This window comes from Phalangium opilio, unplaced genomic scaffold (assembly GCF_054372755.1).
Source record: "Phalangium opilio isolate 3A_F unplaced genomic scaffold, DU_Popi_V2 ptg001170l_1, whole genome shotgun sequence".
In the NCBI taxonomy this organism is placed as follows: domain Eukaryota; kingdom Metazoa; phylum Arthropoda; class Arachnida; order Opiliones; family Phalangiidae; genus Phalangium; species Phalangium opilio.
In genome coordinates, this window is record NW_028324255.1 from 12,764,748 (window position 1) to 12,790,822 (window position 26,075).

At 37.2% G+C, this 26,075-nt stretch overlaps 3 protein-coding genes across 3 annotated transcripts in view; 2 read left to right on the plus strand and 1 right to left on the minus strand.

The window, feature by feature from the left end:
* LOC149587344 (uncharacterized) overlaps nucleotides 1-26,075 on the minus strand; it is a 280,925-nt gene that overhangs the window by 62,608 nt on the left and 192,242 nt on the right. The gene's annotated exons all lie outside the window — the stretch shown is intronic.
* On the plus strand, nucleotides 5,556-22,800 carry LOC149587348 (uncharacterized). Its single transcript, XM_089863565.1, has 13 exons — nucleotides 5,556-5,770; nucleotides 5,852-5,923; nucleotides 8,835-8,966; nucleotides 9,057-9,184; nucleotides 10,265-10,353; nucleotides 10,440-11,108; nucleotides 17,833-18,616; nucleotides 19,310-19,367; nucleotides 19,501-19,560; nucleotides 19,603-19,728; nucleotides 19,968-20,144; nucleotides 21,592-21,662; nucleotides 21,945-22,800. The coding sequence occupies exons 1-13, from the start codon at nucleotides 5,705-5,707 to the stop codon at nucleotides 22,798-22,800; spliced, it is 3,288 nt and encodes a 1,095-aa protein (XP_089719691.1). The 5' UTR covers nucleotides 5,556-5,704.
* Nucleotides 22,944-23,535, plus strand: LOC149587349 (uncharacterized). The gene has a single exon (XM_089863617.1). The coding sequence runs from the start codon at nucleotides 22,944-22,946 to the stop codon at nucleotides 23,241-23,243; it is 300 nt and encodes a 99-aa protein (XP_089719743.1). The 3' UTR covers nucleotides 23,244-23,535.

Sequence of the window (26,075 nt, forward strand, 5' to 3'; positions counted from 1 at the left end):
ATATTTAAATGAACATATAATAGCCAGTAAATGGTAAAGTTTCCTTTGCCTCCTCCCCCTCCGCCCTTTAGATAACTAATATAACGAAGAATAAAATTATTTCGACATAAATGCTACAAGCAGTTCATATTTTCAACTTTGAAACATGCAATTTAAAGACTATTTTCGTACAATTATAAGCGTATTGTATCAACACGTGCCAGCTGCTAAGCTTCGACAGAAAGATAATTCATCATAGCCTTTACCAGTATAATAAAAGGTTAAAACTACACAGCTAAAAAATATGAACATCATCATTATAAAAAACAACACCACAAGACTTCGATAGACAGATCAAGAAATATAAATATTCAACTTCTATGCCGAAATAACAGACACTTTAGACTGGCGTGTTCAAAGAATGAGAGCGACTTTGGATTAAAAACAGCAAAGATATCAAAGAAATAACCTTCGTATTGGTTGAGCGAGTGTCTATAGAACGTCAAGCCAAACAATACATGTCAATTATTTGGTTTCCCTGCATAATTATATAAAGGCTTGGCAAGCCTTGCCTTCAAGTTCATCAACACAATAGAAGTTCCTAACAGATATGAATTCGCTAAAAAAACTTTTTTGAACAAAAGTTGCTTCAACGTTATTAAAATTTAGAACAGCAATGGTTTGTTACTAAAATTATGTACTTCACTATGTTGGGAGTTTGGGCGCACTCCTGTAAGCCAAGCTTCTGGGCGACAAAGTTTTGAGGGAATAAGGGACTTGTCAGCATGCCTACCCTACAGGAACTGACTACCCCGTGTCCGCGGGTGGTGAAATACCCCAAATCCCCCCTCCTTCACTACCCGATTAAACCTCAAGTACTTCACTCGTAACTCTAAAAAACCCAACTGTGATTAACCTTGGAGTTCAATTTAAATTTCCATCGAAACGCCTTATGAACGTTATTTTACGGACGTTTGCCAAACAAAACAAGCTCGATGGAATTAGTAAAATAAAGCTGCCAATTAATGACGTTAAGCAGTAATGCTATCTGAGTTCAAACGTAATAAATATAAAAAAAAATAAAATGGACTGGAGATGTCGCTACCAAACACAAGGCACATCATTAACTCTCTGAACTAAATTGCAGATTCTACATTAACAAAACAAAATCACGCGCGATGGAGCTGGTAAAAAACCTACCGATTATTGACATTAACCACTAACGCCATCTTAGTTTAATAGTGAAACACAAGGCTTCTCATTAACTGTGAACTAAACTGCAGACTCTACATCAATAAAACAAAACCAAGCGCGATGGAACCAGTAAAAAAAGCTACCACTTAACGACATTAACCACTAACGCCATCTTAGTTCAATAGTATTAAATATAGAAAAAAAATAAATCAACTGGATTGAAGATGTCACTAACGAAATACAAGGCGCTTCATTAACTCTCTGAGCTAAACTGCAGATTCTACACCAACAAATCACTACCCTTTTTAAAAAGCATCTTTAAGTATATTAGCAGTATTTTAACAAACTCCCCCTTCCCTTTTTTATACCTAAAATAATTTAACATTAAAACCCATGCTTACTATTTTTCTGGCTATTATATATTCTCAATTTTACAGTCCTAGTATTAAATGTGTATAAATATTTTTTCATCATTGAATTATTCACTTGAGAGATTAACAAAATGATTATTGGTGCTCTAACGTTAATGTTGAACTTTTCACACTTTTTAAGTCCAACCTTCACGTATGACTGTCTTTGAACATTTTTTTAATCCCTCTCATGTATTCATAGTGAAACTTACATTTTAGATTCAGTTAAATTTAATTATAGTTATTCATAGCTTTTCCTTGTTAAGGTCTATTTTTTGCCAGTTAGGACACAATCACTAATTATCCTCAAAAGCCTTTCTGGTGTCCAAAATAATTTTCCTTATAAAGTTATGAATGAAACCCTTTAAAAAATACGCAACTATTAGCTTTAAACGTGATAAACAAAATTTTTATTTACTGGAAAATAATTATAATGAATACCATAAATAAATAACAACCAGGGAAATTCAATTCCAAATTGCGTGCTATAAATAAACATAACAATTATCAATCCAAATGTGTTTTTAAAATAAATCTTTAGCACATTCCAATAAAATAATCATGCGTGTTTAAACCTTGACAAAAAGTTTATCCAAAATATTCTTAAAGCAATTTATTGTTTTAATGACTTTTAAGTAATTACTGAACAGCCATAACTTTAAAAAATTACAATTTATATTTTAACTATTATATAAAATAAATAATATTATTAACCCTAACTTTTGTCATCAATAAACTACTGTAACTCTCATTTGACTTTATTTATCAAAGGTAAAATAGTTACCATTAGTTTCATAAATACTAGTAAATAATTTGTTGGTCCTGGTATTTCCTATATTCAATGATAAATCTAAGCACAGTTCCATTGCCAGACTACCCTAGTATGGTGGCTAATCATTTATCATCTATCCCAATGGCTAAATCCAATTAAGATTGTACTTAAGGACATAGCTAAAAATAAAATATGCCAAACTACCACACTATACAGAAGAGAAAATCTTTTTAAGACGCGCCAAAGGAGGGGCCCTTTGCATTAAAACTGAATGGCTAAATGTATTCCTGTTATTGTATATCAAATTATTATGAAATTGCCATCTTTTCCAAAATACTACAAAATATTATATTGCCAAATTATTGCTAGTTGTCTTATTTAATCACGTCATTTTTAACAAAAAAAAATTACCATTTTATTTTCTTAAATTAGGTTAAAGTTAGAGCACCACAAAAGATGGTATTCTATATGTTGAATCTTGTGTAAAGGTTAAGAGAAATATCCGTTCTGAATAAGATGTTGTTGACACAATGACATTGGAAATGGGGTTCAAAATTTGCCTGAAAGCAACTGGTATATTCTGGTCTGGGTTCATCACAAATAGTCAAACTAAAATCTTTGTCATGACATCACACCCTCGTATATCTTACTTCATCAGCTCAAATTAAGATTAAAAATATTGATGTGACGTCCCCTTAGCTACTAGCTCTCAGTCTATTGAATGACAAACTATTTCCTTTTCTGCAGCATGCGGGAATGGGTAGGATTTTACTTTACTTAACTAACCCAACCAACACTTGATTCTGATTAATTAGACCACGGGGAGTTCGGAAAAAATAGTGAAAAAATTCTAAACCCGCCGCAAGTTGGTCAAAAATTTTTTTGAAAATTTGAAAATTGCATGTACTTACCGCGCCTAAACGAATTCTGCCCTCGATCTTGAAAAACTACCCGGGGGGGGGGTAAATATAATAACAAGGACTCGCGACGGAAATCAGGGAGCACACACTGCGGAAAAATAGCTATGAAATTTTAAACACCCACTGAAACATTTTCAATTCTCATACCAGGATAGAAAAATATTTGAAGCAAGCTCCAATTTTAAATATATAAATATTTTGCTAAATTGCGTAGATTATTTCGGAAGTAAATGAAGATAAACAATAATATTTTGCTAAATTGCGTAGATTATTTCGGAAGTAAATAAAGATAAACAATAATATTTTGGAAAAGGCGTAACATTATTTGGGAAGTAAATGAAGATAAACCACAATATTTTGGAAAAAACGTAACATTATTTGGGAAATATATGAAGATAAACAACAATATTTTGGAAAAGGCGTAACATTATTTGGGAAGTAAATGAAGATAACCCACAATATTTTGGAAAAGGCGTCATATTTTACAGCAATATTTTGGAAAAGCCGTCATATTTTACATCAATAATATTCTAGAAAAGGCGTCCGATTTTAGAGCAATATATTGGAAAAGGCGTCAAATTTTACAGCAATATTTTGGGAAAGGCGTCATATTTTACAGCAATATTTTGGAAAAGGCGTCAAATTTTACAGCAATATTTTGGAAAAGGCGTCAAATTTTACAGCAATATTTTGGAAAAGGCGTCATATTTTACAGCAATATTTTGGAAAAGGCGTCAAATTTTACAGCAATATTTTGGAAAAGGAGTTCTACTTTTCAGCAATATTTTGGAAAAGGAGTTCTACTTTACAGGAAAATTTTGGAAAAGGCGTCATATTTTACAGCAAAATTTTGCAAAAGGCGTCTTATTCTTTTTGAAATATCTAAACACAAACAGCGATATTTTGTAAAGGGTTTCAAATTACCAGAGAAGAACTAAATACAATTAGAAACTCCAAATATATTTATGGCTATGCCGTAATGTATTACCCGAGAAACACCACTTGGTGGAGGCCACACTTCGTTTCTCACGGAGAGTTTTTTATGATATTGCTGTAAAATTTGACACCTTTCCCTAAATATTGCTGTAAAATTTGACGCCTTTTCCAAAATATTGCTGTAAAATATGACGCCTTTTCCAAAATATTGCTGTAAAATATAACGCCTTTTCCAAAATATTGCTGTAAAATATGACGCCTTTTCCAAAATATTGCTGTAAAATATGACACCTTTTCCAAAATATTGCTGTAAAATATGACGCCTTTTACAAAATATTGCTGTAAAATATGACGCCTTTTACAAAATATTGCTGTAAAATATGACGCCTTCTACAAAATATTGCTGTAAAATATGACGCTTTTCCAAAATATTGCTGTAAAATTTGACGCCTTTTCCAAAATATTGCTGTAAAATATGACGCCTTTTACAAATATTACCATTTACTTCCAAATAATTTGCGCTATTTTCCATAATTTTGCCTTTGCGTTCATTTGCTTCCCAAATTATTTGAAGCCTGCTCCAAAAACTTGATGATTACTTCATGTACAACCCAAATAGAATGCAACCTTTTCTGAAATATTTCTCAACTAAAGTCAGCTTTTTCCAAAGTTTTGATGATTACTTCATTTACAACTCAAATAAAATGCGCCCTATTCCTAATTTTTTTCTCAATTAAAATCCACCTTTTCAAATATTATTATTTAGGGTTCGGTTTGGTTACTTATTAGCTAGTTTACCACCTTTTCCAAAATTTCTGTTTGCGATTAGGCCTAGTTACTTAAAAACCAATTAGTGCCTTTTTTCCCAAAATATTGATTTACTTTTAAATACTTCCCAAAAGTTTTAATGCTTGTTTTAGAAACTAAAATATCGCTAATTTTCGCCATTTCTCGCCTATATTCTCCTTTTCCTTATTTTTGGCATTTCTAAATTTTTCTTTACGCAATATTTTGGAATTTTACACAGATTACGTTTCGATCCCAGTACCAAAAATGAATGGTTTTGTTAAATTCAGTAGGTCTTAAAAATTCCATAGCTATACTTCCGTCGCGAGTCTTTGAAGTTCTTATAGTTGCCCTCCCCCCGGCATATTATCAAAGATTGAGTGCATAGTGCGTTTAGTCTATAGCGGTAAGTACATGCAATTTTAAAATTTTCAAAAAAATTTTTGACCAACTTGCGGCGGGTTTAGAATTTTTTCACTATTTTTTCCGAAATCCCCGTGGCCTAATTAGTCAGAATCAAGTGTTGGTTGAGTTAGTTAAGTAAAGTAAAATCCTACCGAATTTTTGAATTTTCTCATTAAATTTTATTATTCTGTAAATTGTAGCCTTTCTATCTTCTCACTCAGTTTTTTGGCAACACTGGGGGAATGATTTTCGTAAAAGGATTTGTTATTTGTTTTTGATAAAATATCTCTAGTTTGAAAGTTATGTCTTTAGAGTCAGACATTTCCGAAATGAGTTTAATAAGTCTTCAAAGGGTGGCGCTTAAAGAGGTACTTCACTTGAGAAATTATTGGACTATCCGTGGTTTGCACAGAAATTTGAAATTTCAAAAAACTGGACTTTGTTTATAGGAAATGGAGGAGAATGATTGCAACTGTGATCACTTAAGCAAAGATGATCAAATAAAGCAACTAAAAGCCAAGGTGAGTTTCAAAGCCTATAGTGTTTTGCCCAGTACAGCATGAGCCATCCAATCTAGTATCCCTTTAAAGCAAGTCTCAGCTGTGACCCTCTTTGCTGTGACTGTGGTTTAGTATAAAAAACGGCGGATCTTTCCTATTTACGAGGCCGCCTTCGATAGTGGGATTTTTTTTAGTAGGATAGTAGTAAAAATAGTAGTATTTTTCCTAGATCAAAAAGCTAGACCAATGACGGAGAAAATACTATGAACAGCTCTATTTGAATACTCATTGGGCATATTTCAGAAGCAACGTTTTCGTATGATTTTACTGTTTTAACAGTTTTTGATTATTTAACCTAATGTTCTCATCGAAATTTCCCAAAAGAAATTCATTTTGTACTATTAATGCGCTCAAAATAACGAAACATATGTCACCAAAGGGAACTTCCCCAGATCTTGGCCTCTCAACCAGGTGTCTATAGTCGCCCTATTGTGAAGCCACTCATAGTCTCGTCTGTCTCTACACAGAAATCAGTAAACCCCATCTCTACTGGCCTCTCAAGTAGGCCACTACTGACGGCTAGTTGAGCGGCCAGTGTAATAGTCCATGGTTCCATTTTGCTTGTTTATTCTCTACTGGCCTCTCAAGTAGGCCACTACTGACGCCTGGTTGAGCGGCCAGTGAAATAGTCCATGGTTCCATTTTGCTTGTTTATTCTCTACTGGCCTCTCAAGTAGGCAACTACGGACGCCTAGTTGAGCGGCCAGTGTAATAGTCCATGCTTCCATTTTGCTTGTTTATTCTCTACTGGCCTCTCAAGTAGGCCACTACTGACGTCTAGTCTAGCGGCCAGTGTAATAGTCCATGGTTCCATTTTGCTTGTTTATTCTCTACTGGCCTCTCAAGTAGGCCACTACTGACGCCTATTTTAGAGGCCAGTGTAATAGTCCATGGTTCCATTTTGTTTGTTTATTCTCTACTGGCCTCTCAAGTAGGCCACTACTGACGCCTATTTTAGAGGCCAGTGCAATAGTCCATGGTTCCATTTTGTTTGTTTATTTTCTACTGGCCTCTCAAGTAGGCCACTACTGACGCCTAGTTGAGCGGCCAGTGTAATAGTCCATGGTTCCATTTTGCTTGTTTATTCTCTACTGGCCTCTCAAGTAGGCCACCACTGACGCCTAGTTCAGAGGCCAGTGTAATAGTCTATGGTTCCATTCTGCTTGTTTATTCTCTACTGGCCTCTCAAGTAGGCCACTACTGACGCCTAGTTGAGCGGCCAGTGTAATAATCTATGGTTCCATTTTGCTTGATTCTCTCTACTGGCCTCTCAAGTAGGCCACTACTGACGCCTAGTTGAGCGGCCAGAAACCTAACCTAACCATGGTTCCACTTCGCTTGTTTATTCTCTACTGGCCTCTCAAGTACGCCACTACTGACGCCAAGATGAGCGGCCAGAAACTTAACCTAACCAAACCTAACCTAACCTAACCAAACCTAACCAAACCTAACCTAACCTAACCTAATTGGAACGTTAGGACATATCTGTACTGGCCTCGCAATTAGGCCACTTAGGACACCTAGTTTAAAGGCCAATGTGATACTTCCATTTCGTTTTTAATATTTATTCACGAACGGCAAGTAGCCGACGATAAAAACATAGATAAGAGACCCATGTATTGTCCCTAGTTTAATTTTGCGTGTTCATTTTCTAATGGCCTCTCAAGTAGGCCACTACCAACGCCTACTTGAGAGGCCCGACATGAAATTTCACCCGCCTCGCCTAAACCAAACCTAACCTAACCTAACCTGGTCTAATCTCGCTTGAACCTAAGGGCATATCTGTACTAGCCTCGCAATTATGTCTCTTAGGACCCCTAGTTAAAAGGCCAATGTATTATTTCAACATTTCGTTTTACATGTTCATTCTGTACTGGCCTCGCAATTAGAACACTTAAAACGCCTTGTTAAAAGGCCAGTGCATTACCCCATTTCATTTTTCCTGTTTATTCACGAAAGGCTAAGTATGCGCCTCATTACACGGAAAAAGACAGTAATATAACAATATTTTGGAAAAGGCGGCAATTTATGGTTAGTCAGAAATAATTTGGAAAAGGCGGCAATTTATTGTTAGTCAGCAATATTTTGGAAAAGGCGGCAATTTATGGTTAGTCAGCAATATTTTGGAAAAGGCGGCAATTTATGGTTAGTCAGCAATGTTTTGGAAAAGGCGGAAATTTATGGTTAGTCGGCACAATGTAGCAATTCATACTATTTTCTCCATCATAGGTTTTGCTTTTCCATGTAGGGGGAATACTACTATTTTTACTACCATCCTACTAAAAACTTTACCACTATGGAAAACGGCCTCTAAAATAGGAATGACCCAAAACGGCACTAGATACTCCCATAGTCAAGGGGTGGAGTTGACTGACCCAAAAAGCTTATCAAAGGCTAGGTCTAGCTTCGCCCTTGAGGACGATTTCTGATTGGTTCCTGCCTTTGGCTACATAAAATTGGTGTGGAGAAGGTTAATCAGTGTGTCACGGGCGCCATAGGAGCTGACATTTGCTTTAAAGTATAAATCGCATAAGAAAAACCTTAAGTAAACCAATGTTTACTTGTGGGTGATTAGAAACACCATAAGCCGGTCACCATAGGCTTATGGAAACACATCTCTCGACCATTTATAGTGTTATTAAAGGGCACCACAAGAGCCTTGTGGGAGCTCTATGCCTACATACACAAACTACAGCCTTACTTATAGTTCTTGCAAAGCTCTCGCGCCCGCAAGCCTCTGGTGGAGCCCTTGACGAAAAAACCCCTTCTGATCCCCCATTTGTTCTCATCATTGTTGTTTTCTTTCTGGACACTTTAAAAGACATTCTGCGTAGAAGGGAGTCCTATTTTGTAATGCAGCCTATTTTTTCAGTGTAATGGTTTAATATCAAACGTGAAAAAGGAGAGAATGAGAACTTTGTTTACGATAAATGAGAAACTGGATGAAATTGAAAGGCTCAATGGGGTCATTAATGAGTTGGAAAGTAAAATCAAGGACCTGATGGTTTGTGACATTCTTCATTTTCGTAGTCGATGTGAAAGAGAATCAGGTTAAAAGTATTAGTTCAATTATTGTTATTTGTTTATAACATAGGAGGAAAGTGAAAGAGCCAACATTGAATGTGTGAAATCAGAACCTGTTGAAAATGATTTAGGACTGAATGAACAGGAATTATCTCATCCTGTTCTGATAAATCAACAAACAGAAGAACAAATACAAAGGTATTTAAAGCAAAAAACCAATGAGAACTTGTCCACGAGGGCGGATCTAAAACTAGGACTCTTCATGAGCTCGAGCGAGCTTTTTTAAGGTCGAGCCGAGCCGATAGGCATCGAGCCACTACGACTCGCGAGTTTAGTCACGGAAATAGTGCTTTCTTTTTAGTCCTTCTTTCCACCAATAGCGTTCCCTTTTTACAAGAAATAGAGCGTGGGGAAATTTGCTTTCTCTCGCCTCTAACCGTGAGCATATAACGATTTCTTGACACTTTACTGAGCGGGTTTTACTGAACCACTACATTCCTAAACATGGGATAGCATTTAGAGTCGTTCTCTAGTCTTATGTTGGTAGTAGCAATTTTTGTTAAACACATATATGTTAACCGAGCTAGAGCAGAGCCAAGACCCAGCTCGGCTCGTGAACAGTCCTATCTAAAACTAGCCTTTGCTAAGCTTAGCAGGCCAGTCATCTCCACCTCTCGACTATGGGAGCATCTTGTGTCATGTGATTAAACTAAACCATAGCCAAGTCTCGGCTATGGTTAAGTTTAAGCTCAAGAAGAATTTTTTATTTGACTGACTAATTCGCGTCCATAAAACTTGATTCGTTAAGCCTTGCCACGATAATCGTGAATAAAATCAGAGTTATGTAATTCTTCGAGAGAAGTGTGCCACAAAGCGGCTGGGTAATTGTAACATGATTCTTCCCAACATCATTTTACATTTGGAGCAAGGTTACTATTAAACCGAATCATGCGCTTACGCGATAAATAGTCTAGGCGCATGCGCTTGTGGATTGTTGTCCCACGTCAAGACAATCAAGGTTTGTGTGTTGATTGCTGAGGATTTAGTACCAAACAGTTTTAGAATTCACCCTAGCACGGTGCGATGCCCATCTGAAGTTTGTTGAGCAGGAAAGCAAATGTTCAAAAAGGGTGAGCCTGGGAAGAATCATGTTACATGTAACTAAAGTATTAAGAGGTTACAGAGTGTCATCCTTCTTCCATTATCCCCTTCTGATAAAATGTATTTATCTTTTATTACTGTTGCTATATCAGTTTTGACGATTTTTTATTTGGATAGTTCGCTAAGTATACCAGCTGAGATACCCAGCAACATTTACCAAAGTCTGCTTAAAGTGGAAGCCACGGACCTCGAGCAATTTGGTTTAGGTACGGTGTCACATTATCGTAATTCTGAGACGCAATCTGATGTAGTTCCAGTTTAATAAAACTATTTTTTCGTTTTGACCATTAAGGTTCGTTGGTAAAAGCTGAAGGTGCTTGCAATATCCAAGGCACGCTGACTGAAGAAGATATTAAGGAAGAATCACCTGAATGTGACGCGGAGGTTGGCAAAGAAAACACATCCCAAACTAAAACTACCTCGAAAAAGGCTAAAAACGCGGGTCTTGGAACGCGAGTTATGAAACTGTGTATTCCTAAACTAAAATACAGTGACTGTGTTCCTTATTTACCAAACCTTGAGGGCGAAACACAGTTGGAAATGTCTCCTGTCCCAACGACAGATTCGCCTCTCGAGAACAATCTTAAAATTAACAATTCTTATCCTAAATCACGAATTTCTTCGACAAAGAGAGGTAATGAGAGTAAAGCAACTCGATCCAAGAAATTGTGTCTTGAAAAACGTTGGGAATTGTCGTCGCTTGACGCAAATATGGAAAGCAATTCTCTAGAAAAAGCTCCAGAGAAGAATCTTGATGATAACCAGTCCAAAATCACCTTGACCGATTCAAAGAAAACTGATAATAGACAAAATCAAGCTATGAAACTGTACTTGCCAAGCGATTTACCAAGAGTGCCGATTGAAGTTGAAGATAATACTTCAGTGTCCAGCTCTGATGCATCGGAAAGTAGCTCGTCAAATAATTCCGAAAGTAATACAACTTCTGCCAGTTCGGAAATTGGTAAGTCATTTTACGCTTAGGGTCAGCAGCGATTTTTGGGACTGGAATATAAAACTCAAAAATTGTCAAAATTGGCCCACTTACAGTGGAAACCTCACCAAAAACAGAGCATGTTTCAAAATTTTCCAGTGGTTCCCCTAACAGGTTTTTTAACCCGATCGTTTCTAACCCTCATTTCTTCTGTCTTCCCCGGAATTTTTCAACCTAATCCTCAATCCTTAGCATTTTCAGGCTTAAGTTTCTAAAAATTTTGTCTCATTTAAATTAATACGTTTTTAACTTAGTAAGATTTTTTTTTAATTTAAACGGAAAATTTTTCCTACGAATAATATTAATTTCAATATTTGATGCTTTTGGGCCTGAGCTCCGTGGCCACCGGGCGAGAAAAAATTCCTTTTTAAAAATACAGGTACCCGGCCATCCTTGGTGTCTTAAAGAGACACCCAAGCAAACGTTGCTCAGATTGATAAGACCTTAGTACTTTACTCCCAATGGTCGTGTAGCTCACCTAGGCCCAAGATGCGTATATTCAGTTCATAAGGGTAACGCCAGGGCCAAGTGTATCCCACACAGTCGTAACTTAATTTGTTAACGAATTGCAGTTACTTTCATTTTCACTCCGTCACCTAGAAACAAAAAGAAGAGAGGACATTATATTATATTAGTTTCCACTTTATGATAGGTAAAATCTTCGGAGACAGTCATCTCGATTCGGAGCGGTATTAATTTTGTTTTCTAAACTTGTTTTCTTTAACTTTGCGTCATTTTAGTACTCGGAATGACCGGCTTTATCAAGTACTATTGAACAGTAAAATGTGTTTGGTTCAAGTTGTGAGAAGTTTCAGTTTGTTTGCTTTCTGAAGGAAAATCCGAGAAGCAGTGTACAACTCTTTGCAAATATTCTCCTGAATATAAAAGTGATCTTGAACGTCACATAACAAATGGTACCGCAGAAAAACGCTTCAAACGTGATCATTGTGACTATACTAGCTGTGAGAACGGTTCTTTGATCAGACATGAACATGATTTAACTGCTATCTGAGTAGTTACTACTGTTTTGCGTAATAAAATCCGAATATATTTTTTTCTTCTCCCAAAAATCTCGAATGTGGGAGACACGGACTCCCTGCCGGAAAATTAGTATGATAAGCTTTTGAACCAAATTCCGCTAGATGAAAACTAATCTTGGATAAAAAGCCGCTAATCGATGCTCACTTTCAGTCGTTGTGGTTGTAACATGTGTTGGACAAAACGTTCACACTTTTTATGTTATTTTTAAGATTCTACATACTTTGAACTGTAGCACTAAACGGCCTTTCATCCTTTTGAATAACCCTTAAAATACCCCGTTTTGCCAAGGGTCTTCACTCTTCTCTTATCATAGATGCCCCAGTAGCAAAATCGACGTTGGGCCAACGGAGTCGGCTCGAGATTCAACCGACACTGCCCTATACTGCCGCAAAATGGTCGGTAGACTTTCCTTTTGACAGTCGAAATGCCCTACCCGAAAATGGGTCGGTCCGGCGGTTTTCCAACCTTTTCAAACGTGCACGGAAAATTTTCGGAATTTCCAAAATGAGGTCGGGATATAAAATTTTGCCTGCACTTTAACCGACTCTAAAAAGTAAGCGTGGCCAGCTTTTACATTATCAAACAAGAAGTCGGCTTTGTTATCTGCTTATGGTCGGATTACTAATCTAATTGCGGTCGGTTTTATCGACTGTTATTTGTCGGATTTATGGCTTGTTTGTGGTCGGCTTTATGGCTTGTATAGGGTAGGCTTTATGGCTTGTTTAGGGTCGGCTTTATGGCTTGTATAGGGTAGGCTTTATGGCTTGTTTAGGGTAGGCTTTACGGCTTGTTTAGGGTAGGTTTTACGATTTGTTTATGGTCGGCTTTACGACTTGATTATGGTCGGCTTTACGACTTGATTATGGTCGGCTTTATGGATTGTTTATGGTCGGCTTTATGGATTGTTTATGGTCGGCTTTATGGCTTGTTTAGGGTCGGCTTTATGGCTTGTATAGGGTAGGCTTTATGGCTTGTTTAGGGTAGGCTTTATGGCTTGTTTAGGGTAAGCTTTATGGCTTGTTTAGGGTAGGCTTATGGCTTGTTTAGGGTAGGCTTTACGGCTTGTTTAGGGTAGACTTTACGGCTTGTTTAGGGTAGGCTTTACGATTTGTTTATGGTCGGCTTTACGACTTGATTATGGTCGGCTTTACGACTTGATTATGGTCGGCTTTATGGATTGTTTATGGTCGGCTTTATGGATTGTTTATGGTCGGCTTTATGGATTGTTTATGGTCGGCTGTAGAATTTTTTAAAGATCGTATTAGAGATCTTTTATTGTTGGTAACGCGAAGTGTCTCTGATGATTCTCTCCCATTGGACCGAAATCCCATTCAACCGAAACCAATGAAGGTAGGTCCCATTGGACTGAATTCCGCAACTTGGGCGATTTACGAAAAGTGGAGATAGCCATGAATGACTGCACTTAACATTAGACTGCAGTTATCTCCGATAAAAACGAAGTAGCAATGAGTTAACCATAGAAACGGTTTTAAAGGCTTATGTAAATTTAAGGGAAAGCTAAAATAGGCCGTAAACCGTAACATTTTCTTTAATGTTACTTTAAAATGATACTTAAATCGAGAGATTTATATTTATATCAAGGTGAACAAACATATTACACTATATTGTTGATTCTAAAATTTTATTTTATGTTTTGTTTGTGATAAAAACCGAAGTATCTTTGATTTGTCTTAAAACATAAGAAAATAATATATAGCTCCCTATAAATATGAAGCGTAGTACATTTTCATACTACAGCATTTGCTCCCAAATTTGGCGCGTTTACGCTTTTACGCCCCGCGGGAGAAGTTTCGGTACTACGAGTATAAGGGGGCGAAACCATCGCCGCCACCTAAGGTGCCCGCGAAAGGCACGATGGGCCGGGGAAATATCGCCGCGCAAGTAGAGACACAAGATACTCCTTACCTCGTATCAGTGTAGGCGCTAGCCTCGTTCGTCAAAATCTCGCGCCATCTATTAATTTATTATGATAATTTTGCAATGTACTTAATCAGTTATAATTATCATAATAATAATTTCAAGACCTTTAACTATTAAATTACGATATAAAATTTGAAAATTTTCTAAACAAATATTTCAACTTTTTAACGCCAAAAACTCTTAAAAGGTGGTATTAGAAACTTTTTACCAATTGCAATGGAAGAAAATGCTGCTTACATGGCTTAAATGGAGAGTTTCATACTTATAGGGAGCTATATATTATTTCCTTAAGCTTAAAATAACGAAATTTGAAATGTTTAGTATTGATCGGTAGGTAGTCGGATATGTCGACCTCTCGACCCTTGTTATAAATTTGATAAAAACCCATGTTAGTTATTAAGGCGTTCCTTACCAACATCCTTGGTAAGGAAGGTGTATCCTTCCATACACCAACCGACTTAAAATGTAACTATCAGCCAACTCTATTTGTTTGTTCTCACGTCAGATTTCAAAGCGGAGCTAGTAACTGAATTTGGATAAGAGTCGGACTTTAGTTGTAAGTGCAGATTAGACCATAAACCGACGAATCTACCTCGAACCGACTCAAACGCGGAAGAAGCTTCATTATAACTAAATCTGAAATCTTTAGTATGATCGGTAGGTAGTCGGATATGCCGACATCTCGTCCCTTGTTGTTATTCTGATAAAAACCAATGTTAGTTGGTAAGGAGTTGAGCAGCCGACCTAATCCTTTCTTACATTAACCGACATAAAATGTAACTATCAGCCAACTCTATTTGTTTGTTCTCACGTCCGACTTCAAAGCGGAGCTGGTATCTGAAGTTGGATAAGAGTCGGACTTTAGTCGTAAGTGCTGACTAGGCCCAAAAGCGTATAGAAAACCATAAAGTGAAGGTCTTTACCGCCTGGGCTGAACGTGTAAAAGTAGGAGCCCCCTCTCTATCGCGTTGTTCCGACCCCCCTCCTCGTTAGAGCCGGTACGATGCCGCTTCTTCGTGGCGGAAGATTAAATTGGCGTAGTGTTACACAAGGTACATGAGTGAGTTGGCTACAAAATATAGCTCCACTAAATTTCGTAGGAGTTGCGTCGGCTGCTTATATTATTAGGCCTAAAGACGAGTGTGCCGTCCAATTTCGGTAGTTGGAGAAACAACTTTCTTATCGGTTTCCGTTTGAATTGATATGTCCTTATTTAGTTTAGGAATGGGTATATTTATGATCGTTTGTACACCCAAAGTACGGCATTCTTTCTCATAAAAATTGTATTGCGTACTTTGGTTTTTTGGCTTTAAAGCTAAAAGAGCAATCTGCATTCTGCTCTGTGGTTTTTTTCCGAGGCATTTCAAAAACGAATAATAATAATAATAACGGCTTTATAATATTTGTATAATTAAAAGAACTACCACGACAACTACATATTCTAAACTAAACTTAGTAAACTAGTCTACTTTAAATATTTATATAACAATTAAATTATCACCTTGGGAAGTTAGGAAAAAAGTCGGGGTACTTTAGGCCTTGCCGCCTGACTTAGCGTGCCGTGGCGTTAACGCGGTGACCGAAGAGGCGAAGACCCGAAGCGCTCCCGACTCCCGTTCCGGGGTTGTTTAAAAAAAGCAGACGATATTTTAGTGTTTCTATTTTTGCCCTGAAGTAGCCGGCGCCGCTAGCGTCGCAAAACTATTTCTTGCTTGAGTATGACGTCTGCCTACGATTCGGATGAGGTAATGCAAGTGGAAGGTGATTGGTTGTTTAATCGGAGGAGCTTACTTAGATCCCGCGAGCTTCTCATTTTACATGTTAACCAAAGCCAAAGCCTAAGATAAGTTACTGACCTTCACTTTATGGTTTTCTATACGCTTTTGCTAGGCCATAAAGCGAAGAATCTACCTCGAACCGACTCAAACGCGAAAGAAGCTTCATTACAACGAAATCTGAAATGTTCAGTGTGATCGGTAGGCCGTCGGATATGTCGACCTCTAGACCCTTATTGTTATCTTTTATTTGATAGAAACGCATGTTAGTTGGTAACGAGTCGAGCAGCCGACCTAATCCTTCATTACATTAACCGACTTAAATACAACTATCAGCCAACACTATTTTATTGTTCTCACGGCCGACTGCGAAGCGGAGTTGGCAACTGAAGTTAGATAAGAGTCGGAATTTAGTCGTAACTAAGGACTAGACCATAAATCGACGAATTTACCTCGAACCAACTCGAACGCGGAACACTCGTGTTACTGGGGTTGTGCTTATTTCGAGCAAAAATACTTTGACAATAGAGAGGGGGTGACAGAACGAAATAAACTGGTAATTTGACTTTACGCAGCGTCACCTAGCATTTGATTCTCTCATAATCAGCTGAAAGTTAAAAGTACAATCTTTCGGATTTCGAGCCAAGGTTTCTTCTCGCCATTTAAGTTAATCGTCATCCCCTTTTTGTTGATATGCTCGTTTATTCATCAGGAAACGCCTTGAAAGTAAAATGCACACGAGCTAAACATTTGAAGGCATAAAGCAGACTGTACGTTGTCTCTAAATAGTGACTCTGACGGTTCTATAAGTTTAAATAATCGAATCAGGGGGAAAGCTTCCATTCCCCGTCCCTGATCGAACCCGGTGACATCACTGCATATATATTCAACAGTCAGATTTGTGCACCTCTTAGATTCACGTGGGATATCATTCAAACAAATAATATAGAATGTGTTTTATAAGCATATTTTTATTACCTTTAAATTTTTTTTTAAAGTTTCCACAATCTGAAAGCATAAATTGGGTTAGGTAAGATCAAGTTTTTGGAGACCGCTGTTTCGACTGACACATGGATTATTTCTGTTTCTAAACTCGTTTTCATTGATAATACATTCAAAGTGTGATTAGTGTGACTATGCTAGTACCCGTAACAGTACTTTAATCCCACATCAAGACATTCATTGGCGGTGAAAAACCCTTCAAATGTCATCAGTGTGATTTTCCAGCACATTGAAGAATAATTTGATCAAACATCAACGCAACAATCACAATATATATAATATTGAATATAACCCTTTATTTAACTATAATTAACAATATTTGATATAACAAGTGGTATATCAGTAATGATATCTTTGCTATTAGAGAAGAACGTCTAATTGAATTACTGTGAGGTCGTAGACCTCGGTAGCTCAGTTGGTTAGAGCGTGGGACGGTAACCCAGAGGTCGGTGGTTCAAATTCACCCCGAGGTAGTTGTCATCTTTTCACATCGTCCGCAACCGGGAATTAGATTGGCAGAGTTAACACTGTTAACTAAAAATTCAAATTGAATTATAATTTTACCACAATAATTGATTAATATGTTTTTACTTTGAATCATATATACATGTATATTTGAGAAAGTTGTTTGTTTGTTCTTTATGACATACACAGTCACAAATGGTTAATTTCCAAATTCGACCAAGCTGCAGGGTTGATATCAGTAACACCAGGAACTCAAAAATCTTCCACGTTCCCAACGAGTATATTAGGTTTTGGAGACCGCTGTTCGACTCGGACGTTGATTATTTTTGTTTACGAACTTCTTTTCTTTGTCTTTGTGTCTCTTTAAGCCTAAGCATAACCTGTTTTATCAATAGCTTTTGAACAGTACAATGTTTTTGAAGCGTGTTGTATGATATCATTTGTGGTTTTAATTTATTTCCTTTCTGTAGGAAAATATAAGAAAAAATGTTCAACTCGATACAAATATTCACCTGAATATGAAAGGGATCTTGAACTTGACATTCGAAAGAATACCAAAGAAAAACGCTTCAAATGTGATCAGTGTGATTATGCTAGTACGCGGAAGGATGATTTGATCAGACATCAACGCATTCACAGTGGTGAAAAACCCTTCAAGTGTGATCAGTGTGACTATGCCGCCACGCAGAATAATAATTTGATCACTCATCAACGCATTCACAATGGTGAAAAACGCTTCAAATGTGATCATTGTGACTATGCAAGTACGCGGAAGAATGTTTTGATCATACACAAACGCACTCACAGTGGTGAAAAACCCTTCAAATGTGATCAGTGTGAATATGCGTGCACGCAGAAGAATAAATTGATCACTCATCAACGCATTCACAGTGGTGAAAAACCTTTCAAATGTAATCAGTGTGAATACTCTTTCACACGGAAATATGATTTGTTCAGACATCAACGCATTCACAGTGATGAAAAACCCTTCAAATGTGATCAGTGTGACTATGCGTGCGTGCAGAAGAAAAATTTGATCAGTCATCAACGCACTCACAGTGGTGAAAAACCCTTCAAATGTGATCAGTGTGATTATGGCAGCGCGCGGAAGAGCCATTTAATCCGACATAAAGTCATTCACAGTGATGAAAAACCCTTCAAATGTGAAGAGTGTGACTATAAATGTGCGCAGAAGATTAGTTTGGTCACACATCAACTCATTCACAGTGGTGAAAAGCCCTTCAAATGTGATCAGTGAGACTATGAATTCACGCGGAAGAGTAATTTGATCAGACATCAACGTTATAATCACATGGACTAATTGAGTGGATTACTCAGCAATTTAGAACTTTTAAAGAACCATTTCAAAATGTGTTAATTGCGCAACGTGGTTTCATTTTCGTTTCACACATTACTGTTCTTGACAACTGTAGTAGATACTCACTAAGAAAAAGTTTTCGTTCGTTGAAAAATAGTAAAAACCTATCGTTACGGAATAGTCACCGGACGGGCTATGTGGTATTACAAAATTGTGGAATGTATCAAGCCTGACGTCTTAACGGGAAACTGTTAGTAATACGATGTTTGTGTTATTTATTTATAAAACATTAACGAACAATATTGAATATAACCCTTTTAAACTACTTATCAATATATAATATAACAAATGGTATATCATAATTAAATCTTCGCTATTAAAGAATGATATTTTTACCACAATAATTGATTAATATTTTATTGCTTCTTTCCTTTGTTTAACTTCGTCATCACTTCTAGTGCTAGTTGGTTTCAGCAGAAACAGGAGAGACTGCAAAATTGTCGCTAAGCTTAACTTTACCGTTGAATTCATGCTTGTGTTTTGTTCACAACTTTGTAGGTGTTATCATGCACCTACGGTAGTTTAATGGCAGGATATTGCTGTTCATATTGTCACGTGTATTTTATTAGAAGTTTATTATGGGGAAGTTTGCATTCTGTATTACACAAGTTTCTAACGTGGGGTCAAGTTTGAATCTTCCACGTTCTCAAAGCATATATTCGATTTGGTAAAGTCAAACCTTTGGAAACCGCTGTTTCGACTCGGACATGGATTATTATTGTTTCTGAACTTGTTTCGTTTGCCTTTGTGTCTTTTCAAGCCTAAGCATAAACTATTATACCAAATGCCTTTGAAGATTGAAATTTTTGTCATTCGAGTTGTATGATATCATATGAGATTTTAATCTATTTTCTTTCTGTAGGAAATTCCAAGAAAATATGTTCAACTCGATACAAATATTCACCTGAAAATAAAAGGGAGCTTGAACTTGACATTCGAAAGGATACCAAAGAAAAACCCTTCAAATGTGATCAGTGTGATTATGAAAGTACGTGGAAGAGTAGTTTGATCAGACATCAACGCATTCACAGTGGTGAAAAACCCTTCAAATGTGATCAGTGTGACTATGCAAATAAGCGGAAGAATGTTTTGACCATGCACAAACGCATTCACAGTGGTGAAAAACCCTTCGGGTGTGATCAGTGTGACTATGCAAGTGCGCGAAAGGATGATTTGACCAGACATCAACGCACTCACAGTGGTGAAAAACCCTTCAAATGTGATCAGTGTGATTATGGCAGCGCACGAAAGAGCCATTTAATCCGACGTAAACTCGTTCACAGTGATGAAAAACCCTTAAAATGTGAAGAGTGTGACAATAAATGTACGCAGAAGATTAATTTGGTCACACATCAATGCATTCACACTGGTGAGAAATCCTTTAAATGCGATGAGTGTGATTATGTTAGTACCCGTAAGTGTACTTTAATCGAACATCAACGCATTCATAGCGGTGAAAAACCCTTCAAATGTGATCAGTTTGACTATGCAAGTGTGAGGAAGAGTAATTTGATCAGACATCAATGTTATAATCATATGCACTAATTAAGTGGATTGTATTTAAGCATACTCGGCAATTTAAAACTTTTAAAGAACCATTTCAAAATGTGTTATTTGCGCAACGTGTTTTCATTTTCGTCTCACACATTACTGTTCTAGACAACTGTAGTAGATACTCACTAAGACAAAGTTTTCGTTCGTTGAAAAATCGTAAAAACCTATCGTTACGGAATAGTCACCGGACGGCCATATGATATTACAAAATTGTGGAAAGTAACTAGCCTAACGTCTTAACGGAAAACTGGTAGTGATACTATATTTGTGTTAGTTATTTTTAAAACCTTCACGAACAAATTGAATATGACCATGAATTTATTCATCAACAATATTTAATATTAAAATGATATCAGTAATGATATCTTCGCTATTAAAGAATGATATTTTTACCACAATAACTAATTAATATATTTTTGCTTTGAATCTTAATTTGCTTCTTTAATAACTTCATCGTTGTCATCACTTCTTCTGCTAGTTGGTCTCAGCAGAAACAGGAGATTGCAAAATTATCGCTAAGCTTAACTTTACCGTTGCTTGTGTTTTGTTCACTACTTTGTAGGTTTTATCATGCACCTACGGAGGTTTAATGGCAGAATATTGCTGTTCATATTGTCAGGTGTATTTTTTGTACGTTTAATATAGGATAGTTCGCATTCTGTATAAGACTGTATTACACAAAGTTCTAACGTGGAATGAAGTTTGTTCTTTATGACATACACAGTCACAATTAGTTAATTTCCGAATTCGACCAAGCTGCAGGGTCGATTTCAGTAACACCTGGAATTCAAAGATCTTCAACTCGCCATTTTCTGGACCCTTCTGATTGAATTAAAGGTGAAGAGATGTAGAAACACTTACCCCTGACGTCACATTTAATGTATTTGATGTTAGAAGCTAAGTGACATATACGTAGCTATAGACCCAATTGTAAACAAGTTATCTTTGCGTTGTGTGAACGAGTAAACAAAGAATTAATAGCCAATGAAACGCGAGGAAGGAGGAGCGGGCGGTTTAGCAAAGTTGATCAGATACCTTCAATCAGATATTAGTATAGTCTATGTCCTCTTTAAAGATCCCAAGTGTAAGAAATTTATGCATTTCTGTTTAAACATTTATTCTTTAGATAATGTAATGTGCAAAGCTCATTAATGTTTATTTGTCTCTGCTCGGGCTTGATCTAAATTAAAATTCGCACATGCTAGACATCTAGGGGCATAGAGCAGACTTGCGTTGTCTCTAAATAGTGACTCTGACGGTTCTTTAAGTTTAACCATAGTTTAACTATTCTAATCAGGAGGAAAACTTCCGTTCCTCCTCCTTGGTCGAAACCGGTGACATCACTGCAAATACAACAGTCATAGATTTGTGCACCTCCTAGATTTACGTGGAATATAAGTCAAACAAATAAATATAGAATCTGTTTTATAAGTCTATTTTTAATGCCTTACAATTTGTTTTATTATATATTTTTTCCACGTTCTCAAAGTATGTATTAGGTTAGGTAAGGTCATGTCTTTGGCGACCGCTGTTCGACTCGGACAGTGATTATTTTTGTTTACGAACTTGTTTTCTATGTCTTTGTGTCTCTTTAAGCCTAAGCATAACCTGTTTTATCAATTGCTTTTGAACAGTACAATGTTTTTGAAGCGTTGTTATGATGTCATTTGAGGTTTTACTTTATTTCTTTTCTGTAGGAAAATCCCAGAAAAAATGTTCAACTCGATACAAATATTCACCTGAATATGAAAGGGATCTTGAACTTGACATTCGAAAGAATACCAAAGAAAAACGCTTCAAATGCGATCAGTGTGATTATGCAAGTACGTGGAAGAATGATTTGTTCAGACATCAACGCATTCACAGTGGTGAAAAACCCTTCAAATGTGATCAGTGTGACTATGCAAGTACGTGTAAGAGTGATTTGACCACACATGAACGCATTCACAGTGGTGAAAAACCCTTTAAATGTGATCAGTGTGACTATGCAAGTACGCGGAAGAATGTTTTGAACATACACAAACGCATTCACAGTGGTGAAAAACCCTTCAAGTGTGATCAATGTGAATATGCAAGTACGCGGAAGAATGTTTTGATCATACACAAACGCATTCACAGTGGTGAAAAACCCTTCAAGTGTGATCAATGTGAATATGCCAGCTCGCAGAGCTTTCATTTGAACGTCCATCAGCGCATTCACCGTGAAGAAAAACCCTTCAAATGTGATCAGTGTGATTATGCCTGCACTCACAAGAGTAATTTAATAATGCATCAACGCGTTCACAGTGGTGAAAAACCCTTCAAATGTAATCAATGTGACTATGTAAGTGCGAGGAAGAATGGTTTGTTCAGACATCAACGCATTCACAGTGGTGAAAAACCCTTCAAATGTAATCAGTGTGACAATGCGTACACGCAGAAGATTAATTTGATCACTCATCAACGCATTCACAGTGGTGAAAAACCCTTCAAATGTAATCAGTGTGACAATGCAACTGCGAGGTAGAATGTTTTGATCATACACAAACGCACTCATAGTGGCAGGGCCGGATTAAGCAATTTTGCACCCGGGGGCCGAGATAGTGTGCGCCCCCTTAAGTCGGAAAAAACGGAACAGCAAATGTCCCTAAGGGGGAATAGTTAAACTCAATGCGCCCCCAACAGGCCTTGCGCCCGGGGACCAGTGCCCCCCTGGCCCCCCTTAATCCGGCCCTGCATAGTGGTGAAAAGCCCTTCAAATGTGATCAATGTGAACATGCGTGCACGCTGAAGAATCAATTGATCAGACATCAATTCACTCACAGTGGTGAAAAACCTTTCAAATGTAAACAGTGTGATTACTCTTTCACACGGAAAAATGATTTGTTGAGGCATCAACGCGTTCACTGTAACAAGTTACTTTTGTTAGACTTCACTTTAAGAACTTCTACAGTTCATTGCATCCTATAAATTTGTATCTCTTAATACTGGACACACCTGCACTCACACCCCTGACCTGTTCAATACCTGTTGTTAACCCTTTCGTCACAGTACTCGAAATTTGTAAAGAACGAGATGTTTTTCTCGCTTCTAAAAATAAACTCTTTTGTATTCATATTGGAAAAGAACGAGATTCCTCTCCTCGGAGGTTAACCCCTTGGTCAAAAACCCCTGGTAAAGATAAACGTATGAGAAGGAATCTCGAGTCACTTCTGTTTAACCCTCTGGACTGTTAAGATGTAATAAAGTATCTTGGATTTTACCCCCACGGCTAAAATTATTTTTAAATAAGTTTGTACGCGAACTCCAACGGCAAAGCCAACCGCTGCGGGGCCTTATGACCCCAAAGTCCGCTACAACTCTGGTGGAGGCGCCGTGCTTCGATGTCGGTTTCCCTACCGAGTCGCCATCCTTGATGACTTCTTTTGCCGGAGGTTGCCGTCGTTCCTGACTGTTGCCGGTGGTCAGAGCCCGGTCCGGCCCGAGGCCCGGCCCGATCGGGTCGGGCCGGGCCGGGCTTTACACTTTTGAAAATTCTATCGGGCCGGGCCGGGTCGGGCTTTTAAAATTTTGGAAATTAACGGGCCGGGCCGGGTCGGGCTTTTAAAATTTTGGAAATTAACGGGCCGGGCCGGGCCGGCTTTTATTGATTATCATTTAATCCAAATTTCAAATGAAAGATAATTTAAATGAGTATAAGCTTCTAAGGACAAACGTAACGAACAATTATCAAAAGAAATGAAAAATACACAACGCTAAAGCAAATATGAATTCAAATCATTGATTTTATGTAAAAAAAAAAATATAAAAATTTCAACTGAACTACGTGTAACGGGCCGGGCCGGGCCGGGCCTGTTCAATTCAAGCAATGTGTCGGGCCGGGCCGGGCCGGGCTTGGTTAATGCATGTAACGGGCCGGGCCGAAAAACCAACTATGTACTCGGACTCGGGCCGGGCTTCGGGCTTATTCAAAATGCTGAAACCGGGCCGGGCTTGGGTCGGGCCTGAAAAACTCGGCCCGTGCAGGTCTCTGCCGGTGGTACCATAGCGCCTTTTCCGTCGTGCATTTGGTCGATCTTCGAGATCTATAGCACCCGTCATCCGTCGACAATAAATAAGGGTTTCACGCTTTCAACCCCTTTCCCCTATTTCAAAATTCAATGAAATGGAGGGAGTTTTTAAGAAGCAAAAGCAAGTAAATACATTATATTTAGAATGTGTCTTAAGGTGGTGTTTATTATTAAAAGTTACGTTTATTTCTCTATAAATCGAGAAGAATTTCAGAAGAAAGTACTAGCTTGTGGCCCCGGATATTACAATTATAACGTAAGTACATTTATTGAAGTAAGGATTAAGGGTTATAATATTTATAGGGTATCGAGGGGCTATTCACTCCGATTTTTTTGAACTTCTTTTAATGGGTATTTCGTTTTACCACTGTTAAAGTATGCGCATCGTGGGGCTACTCACTCATATTTTCCGTTCGTGTGACACTATTACAATCATAACATAAGTAAAATAAGTAATAATTTTAACAAACTTAAAGGTAGCGCATCGAGGGGCTATTCACTCAAATTTTCTGTACGCCTGTTAAGTACGGTACGATGTGACTACTATTACGATTCCAGCCCTTTAGTCGTCTTGTTTCTACAAGTAATAATAATAATATTATTATTTTGCTAGTTATTCATAAAACCGTTTCGAACGTATAGTAAAATTTATTAGTAGCAATATCGATTTAAACGCTTTATTTAATATCAATTAATATTACAACTGGAATTACAGTAATTATATCTTCGTATACCGTAATAATTGACTAATTTTATTGTTCATCTCCTTTTTAAATTTCTCGAAGGTATTATTTAGTTTCGTTGCTTATGGCAGTACTGATTCCTCATACCGGAAACTTGATTCAAATTACGTTCAATATTTTTCTCAATTCCTGCCAATCTCTTCTTAGGGCTGTGCGAGCCTTGAATTTTTGGTTTGAGTCGAGTTTCGAATATTGATATTTTCCTTTATCGAGTATCGAGTAGTTGGAAAATTTGTTTCGAGTATTTATCGAGTAATTCAAGTATTTCCACACTTTCTGTTAACTTATCTCTCTCATAATACACATTTAGTGTAATTTTGATCATAAACAAATACTTCAAACAATTCCCAGACGGTATTAATATTCTTCCCTTTAAATTTAACCAACTTAATTCCTCATTAATATCTTCTTCGGAATCGCATTCCTCGTCGAAGTCACTTCTAGCCATTGTTATACTTCGCGCAAGTCCCAAACGAAAATTAATGATAATAAATAAAAATAATAAATAAATTAATAAAATAAAAAATAATAATAATAGTCAACGCCCCTTAACTGTATTTTATTACTTTTACCAAGATATTAATAATAAAATTAACATTACGCGATAGCATTTGATTCTGAACCAAATCGTGGGGCCAGTAACTCTTCGTAATCCCACAGTAATTAGCCCCTCGTACCATCAAAATATTTAAATTTATCGCACCTTTTTGAAATCATAGTTACCCTGTCATTAAAATCTAATTTAATCGAGATTAAATTGGACTTTTACTTCGTAGTAACGCGTATTATAACGTACCTCGCACACCCTGGTACTCCTTTGAAATCGTCCTTGATTCTATCAAACCTTACAAAACATTTCTTAACATTGGGAAGACAATCATCGTCATTCTTCATCTTTTGCGTCATTCTTATCCCCTTCGAAACAGGAACGCTTATTTTCGATAAAAAAAACGGCTGTAAACAATTTCATCAAACCCCTCGACAATTTT